A 5,951-nucleotide genomic window follows, 5' to 3' on the forward strand; every position below is an offset into this window, starting at 1 on the left:
ATGAATGGCTTTAGCCCCAGCTCTCTGTGTCTCTGCTTTCTTGTCCCAGCCCACTCCCCTCTCCAGGTCCAGGGGCCCACCAACTCCCAGGCCCAGAGCTGAGCCCTCCAGGGCGGCTATCTCCAGAAGGAAAAAAAAAAAGCCATAATCCACCCGCCCGCTCTCAACTCGCGCAGGCACGCAATAAGCAATAAACGTCAGTCTAATCTCTAAATGAGATCTTTTCCCCAAACACAAAAACAACAGAGCCCTGGTCAGGTCTGTCATTTTTCGCACCCCACGCTGAATGCCTTTAAAACTGCCTGAATAAAGACAAGAGATGGTGTGTACATTTTCTGCACAAATGGTGGAAAGTAACAAAATAAACATCCAAGGTGGGCTTCCACGTACTCACAGCTCTGTCGGCGTTCGCAACAAAGGCCGGAAAAGGACAAAACCTCGGTGTGGAAGGGCATCGGGTTAGAAGTGCACCCTGGGGGCTGGGGCAGGGATGGGCATCCCTCCCTGGAGCATTCATGGCGCCTGGGCATCAGGCCCTAAGCTCCTGGCTCTGAGAGAGGACCCTCTTTCCCCACCGTCCGACCCCGGTGCCATGGAAATACAGCAAAGGTTCAGGAGGAGGAGGAGGACTGGACAGAGACTGCTGTCGACACGCCACCCCCAGAAACCGCCCTCTCGTGGGTGGGAGACTCGCAGACAGAGCCAGCACCATGCCCAGGCAGAGGACCCGCCGCTCCTGGGGGAACCACCAGCCAGGTAAGGGAAGAGGCAAGGAAGACAAAAGAAAGTGAAAGTCTGAGGCCAGCATTCAAGCAAGAGTCAAGGTCATCCCAGCAGGCTGAACCAATTTCAAGTCCAGTATTCTATTCATTAAAGAAGGAAAGAAGACAAAGGTGGTTCTCAAACTGAAGTCACAAGACGGACACACCGTGGGGCTCCGGTGGGAGTCACTGCAAAGTGTGTCCTGCGCATTCTCCACTGTAGGGCCCCTCAGCCAAGGCGAGGGGGGTTCGCATTCGGAAGAAGCACCGTTGTCACCACCAGAGAAGCCAACACATCGCGTGTAGTTTAGAAAAACGGCGGGCCCCAACAAGTCCCTGCTGCCCGGGCCCTGCCCCGCCGGCTGTCCCTTCAGGTGCCCCCCCCCCCGTGCCCACTTGCCCAAATCGCATCCGTGAGCTCCAGGGCGCAGAGGCCCCTCCCAGGCGGCTAGGCGCTCCCCACCACCCCGCCCCGCAAGCCGAGGCACACATACACAGTCACGGACTCGGGGACATGCACACTTGCACACACACTCGCACACGCGCACACTCCAGCCGCGCGCACACTTCCCATTGGCAGGAGGCGGAGGGCGGGCCCAGGCGGACCCAAAACAAACAACCTGAGCCGGGAGACCGGTCGCCGAGCCGCCGCTTGGCCTCCGCCTGGTGCGCGCCCGCTCGGGAGCCGCGGCCACCTGGGCCACCTCGCTCTCCACCCCTCTCCGTCCGCGCCCAGGCCCCGCCCCCGCGGAGCGGCGCATGGTTATATTGGGCCGGGCCGAAGGTGGAGGCGAGACGGAGCTGCGGCCAGCCGGCGCGGAGATGCTGCTCCGGAGGCCAGGGGAAGGAAGGAGGCGGCGGGCGCCACGGCCTCGGGGACTCGGCTTCGCGGGCGCTCAGGGCTAAAGGTTGGCACGCGCAGCAGCCTGCACCGTCCCGGGGCCTGGGGCGTCCAGTGAAGGGACCCTCGTCTCAGGAACGGAGGGCGGATGCGCACTCCGCCTTCTCCAGCAGGACCTCCAAGCTCCGCGCGCTCGGGCACCAGAGGCTGGAACGGCAGCCCTGAGCGTCTTCCCCGAAGTCTCTAATCGTCGAACTGAAGACAGAACCCACCCAATTCCTTCCTTTCCGCCCCTCCCTGTTCACCCTCCCAAGAAAAATTCCAGCGGAAGAGGACGCCTGTCCGGAAAGAAACTGTCTCTCGCAAGAGGAGGGCGAGCTCCGGGAGAGAAAGGCGAGGACCTCGGCCTCGGAGCGCCACCCCGTCCCCGGCGCGCGCTGGCCAGGACCGCGCGGAAGAGAAGGGTACGCGCCGGGGAGGGACGGGCTCGGGCATGAAGTTGGAGGTGTTTGGCCCCCGTGTGGCCCTCGGGGACAAGCCAGGGAGTGACCTGGAGGGCGCGGGCGGCAGCGACGCGCCATCTCCGCTGTCTGCGGCCGGCGACGACTCCCTGGGCTCGGACGGGGACTGCGCGGCCAACAGCCCGGTGGCGGGTGGAGGCGGCGCCGGGGCGCTGGCGGACGGCGGCGAGCGGAGCGCGGGCGGCGGGCCGGGCGCCCAGGAGGCGGGCGCGGCGGCGGCGCCGGGGACCGCGGAGGCGGGCGCGACGGGGACGGGCGCGGGGGGCGCGGGCGGCGGCGAGAGCGCGCGCGGCAAGCCGTACACGCGGCGGCCCAAGCCCCCGTACTCGTACATCGCGCTCATCGCCATGGCCATCCGCGACTCGGCAGGCGGGCGCCTGACGCTGGCCGAGATCAACGAGTACCTCATGGGCAAGTTCCCCTTCTTCCGCGGCAGCTACACGGGCTGGCGCAACTCCGTGCGCCACAACCTCTCGCTCAACGACTGCTTCGTCAAGGTGCTGCGCGACCCTTCGCGGCCCTGGGGCAAGGACAACTACTGGATGCTCAACCCCAACAGCGAGTACACCTTCGCCGACGGGGTCTTCCGCCGCCGCCGCAAGCGTCTCAGTCACCGAGCGCCGGCCCCCGGCCCCGGGCTCCGGCCCCCCGACTCTGCCGCGCCACCGCCGCCCGCGCCCGCCGCCCCGGCCCCGGCCCCGGCCTCGCCGCGCGCGCGCTCGCCGGCCCGTCCGGAGGGGCGCGCCAGCCCCGCGGGCCGGTTCTCCAGTCCCTTCGCCATCGACAGCATCCTCAGCAAGCCCTTCCGCAGCCGCCGCGCCGGGGACGCGGGCCCCGGGGCGCGCCTGCAATGGGGCGCCGCGCCCTGCCCGCCGCTGCCCGCGTACCCCGCGCTCCTTCCGGGCGCGCCCGGCGGGGCCCTACTGCCGCTCTGCGCTTACGGCGCGGCAGAGCCGCCGGTGCTGGGCGCTCGCGGGGCCGAGGCGCCGCCCCTCCTGCTGGCGCCCCTGTCCGCCCCGGGCCCCGCCAAGCCGCTCCGGGGCCCGGCCGGCGGCGCGCACCTGTACTGCCCCGTGCGGCTGCCCGACGCCCTGCACGCGGCCCCGGCCCGCGCGCCCGGCCCGCACCTGCCCTGCCCGGGGGAGACGCTCCTGGCCTGAGCGCGCTGGAGGCAGCGGCGGGGAACTCGGGCTCGGGGGCTCTGCCCTTTGCACCCCAGGACAGAGACTCGGAAAGAGAAGTCTCCATCAGACGTGCCTTAAAGCTTACGCGTTTTGACACAAGTGTTTCACTTAGTTCAGAGTATCTCCCCTCGTCTTGCACGTTACAGAGAACCAAAGCGACTCTTCACAGCTGTTTTAGTTTCTAGGCCAAGCCTGTCCCTGCCTGCCTCCACAGAGACTTTCCCTCCCCGCTTACTGCCCAGGCTCTGCCTTATTCCTACTGTTTGTTGCACCTTCCAGTGATTTGCCCCTTTAAAAACAAACCAAGCACATCAGGGAACCTTTCGTATGTCAAGGACATCAAGGACGTGACTACTGCTGGGGGCTGGGCTGGGGGCTCCACGCCCTCCTTGCACGTGGGCCACGCTCACAGGTGAGAGAGGGGCCAGAGAATCTTCAGTCACTTCTCTGATAATGACCAATGTTTCACTGTGCCAAGAGATAAAAAAAAATATATATAGTTGGGTTTTGTAATTAAATTATTTATATATTTTTAAAACCTGAGTGGAAAATGTTGCAGGCAACGGTTAGGGCTCTACGCGCGGTCGGGTTTTCTCTTGACTGTGGTCTCCTTGGGCAAGACAGTTCCTTCCAAGGAAAGTTAACATGCACGTGGAGTGCCAGGACCACTGCCGCGTGAAAGCAAGTGTGATTTTTATTTTTAATATTATTTTATTTGTGTCTGTGCATATTCGTGTATAAATTTCATGAAACCCAGGCATAGTGCTTATTTTTTAATAAAACTCACGGTTGACTTTAAGCACTTTGGAGATGGAGAGCTTTTTACCCCCCAACATGGGTTCAGGTTTGACTCTCAAGAACTTCCTGTGGAGTTCAAAATATTTTCCCAAATGATTCAGGAAAGGTGGAGGCAGTCAGCAGGTTTCCCCACGTGACAGACTGCTGTGCGAGTCTCCAGGCTGGGGCTTCCGTCAGGGGGATTCCTTAAACTTTAAACCAATGGCCTCTCTAAGGATTCACTTAAGAGTTATCAAAACAAATGAGAAGGTGCATGCCCTTCACACAGGCCACGGGAATCCTTCAGCGGACAAGTTCAGCTATTAATCTTACAGTTAAGCAGGGGTTTTCACATAAATTGGTTCCGATTGTGCTCAAAAAGCTGTACGCAATCTTGGCACAAGACCGTGTTAAACCACTGAAGATTTCTTCAGGGCAGTTTTAAGAGCAACTTGGAAGTCACTTGTTTTTTGGGGTTTTTTGTCAGAACAAAACCATCCACCTTGCTAGGAATGTAGAAGTTCGTGTGGGTGGGAACCCCTCAGTAGGACCATGTCACGCCCCCCTTTTGTGTGAGCATAGCCTCTGTAGAGGTGGGGCTGCCAGGCCTGTTACAGCTGAGATCTGGAGGGGGAAGCCACCCCCCGTGGGGTGGAGACCATCGCCCACATTAAAGATGGAAGGCTCCATCAGAGGAAGTACCAGGCATGGGACGAACGTTTCTCTGTAAATCCAGAGGCAGTGTGGCTCCAGCAGTTCACGGGTTGCAGTGTTCTAAAGGGTAGCACAGAACGAACACTTCAGGGCCAGCCCCACCGTCGTTCCCGAGGTCGGGCAGGTGCCACCTTATCCAGGACAGGAGGATGGCGTGGGGCCGCTGTGTTGTGAGGGAGGGGAGGGAAGTGGAGTTAACTTCAGGGTGCTGCCTTCATCAGGAATGGGAGAAAAAGTCCCATTCCTGAGTCTAGTTAACAAGAAATAAGTCTTGCCAGATTTCGGTCACATCTGCTTAGTAGCCATGGGGGGATAACGGGGGTGAATTGTGACAAAAGGTGCCCATTTCAGTGGAGGTTTGCGCCCACAAGGTCAATAATTAGACCAGAAAGGAAAACTGAAACAGAGGTGGGGGCCTGGGCTCACTGGGTTGAAATGATCAGGACCCCTCGCTCGGTTCTTTGCTTGTCTGGAAAAAACACTAGAAGGTTGGAGGAGAGCCCCCTTCCCCGCAGGGGACCACTCCTCTTTCTGCCAGGCCTCTGGAGGCCAGGTGCTGCCTATTTTTACACGGGTTTTTGTAAAGCCACTGTTTTCATTTCAGCATGGACGCCAACAGCAGTTCTGCAAACGGAGACCTTAAATTGCTGCTGATTTATTTACATTGAAGAGCAAGAAGTAGCAATGTGAGGAAGAGGGCTGTGTTCAGCCACAGCTCTTCTCCCCTCCCCTCAGAAGCCCTTCCTGACGAACGCTCCGGCGTCGGGTCCCCTCCCTTGCTGGGGTCCCCTTCGCACGTCCTCAGGCACCACCAGGTTTTCTAGAGAATGGCCAGGGCCACAGGACCTTTGTGCCCCTGTCTGGTGCCAGGGCCACTTGCAAGCTCCCACCCCCATGATGCTGTGGCCATCACCCTCGGTGGGCTGGGGCCAGCGCAGTGGAGGGTGGGGGTCCTGCTGCTCCACACCCCCAGCCCCGGGAACTTCAGCCTCCCCTGAAGCAGGCGGGGCAGGTTCCGTACGTGACCAGCCACGACGAGCCCATGAGAAGGGTGACCCTGCCAAGGCCCACCCCTCCCGCATCCGCCCAGAAAATCTGGTTCCTCCTCTGTACCCCAGGACCAGGATCGCTCGGTGGGCAAAGGGCAGGGCCT

General features: G+C 61.1%; 1 protein-coding gene across 1 annotated transcript; it reads left to right on the forward strand.

The window, feature by feature from the left end:
- The first annotated feature begins 1,285 nt into the window (after positions 1-1,285).
- On the forward strand, positions 1,286-4,106 carry FOXQ1 (forkhead box Q1). The gene has a single exon (XM_074347977.1). It carries the CDS (start codon positions 2,096-2,098, stop codon positions 3,281-3,283), a length of 1,188 nt encoding a protein of 395 aa, XP_074204078.1. The 5' UTR covers positions 1,286-2,095; the 3' UTR covers positions 3,284-4,106.
- Positions 4,107-5,951: the final 1,845 nt, after the last annotated feature.

The sequence above is a fragment of the Camelus bactrianus genome, chromosome 20, assembly GCF_048773025.1.
Source record: "Camelus bactrianus isolate YW-2024 breed Bactrian camel chromosome 20, ASM4877302v1, whole genome shotgun sequence".
In the NCBI taxonomy this organism is placed as follows: Eukaryota; Metazoa; Chordata; class Mammalia; order Artiodactyla; family Camelidae; genus Camelus; species Camelus bactrianus.

Excerpts from the sequence above, each read along its gene's own strand:
- FOXQ1 (XM_074347977.1), top strand. The coding sequence starts at position 2,096 with ATGAAGTTGGAGGTGTTTGGCCCCCGTGTGGCCCTCGGGGACAAGCCA.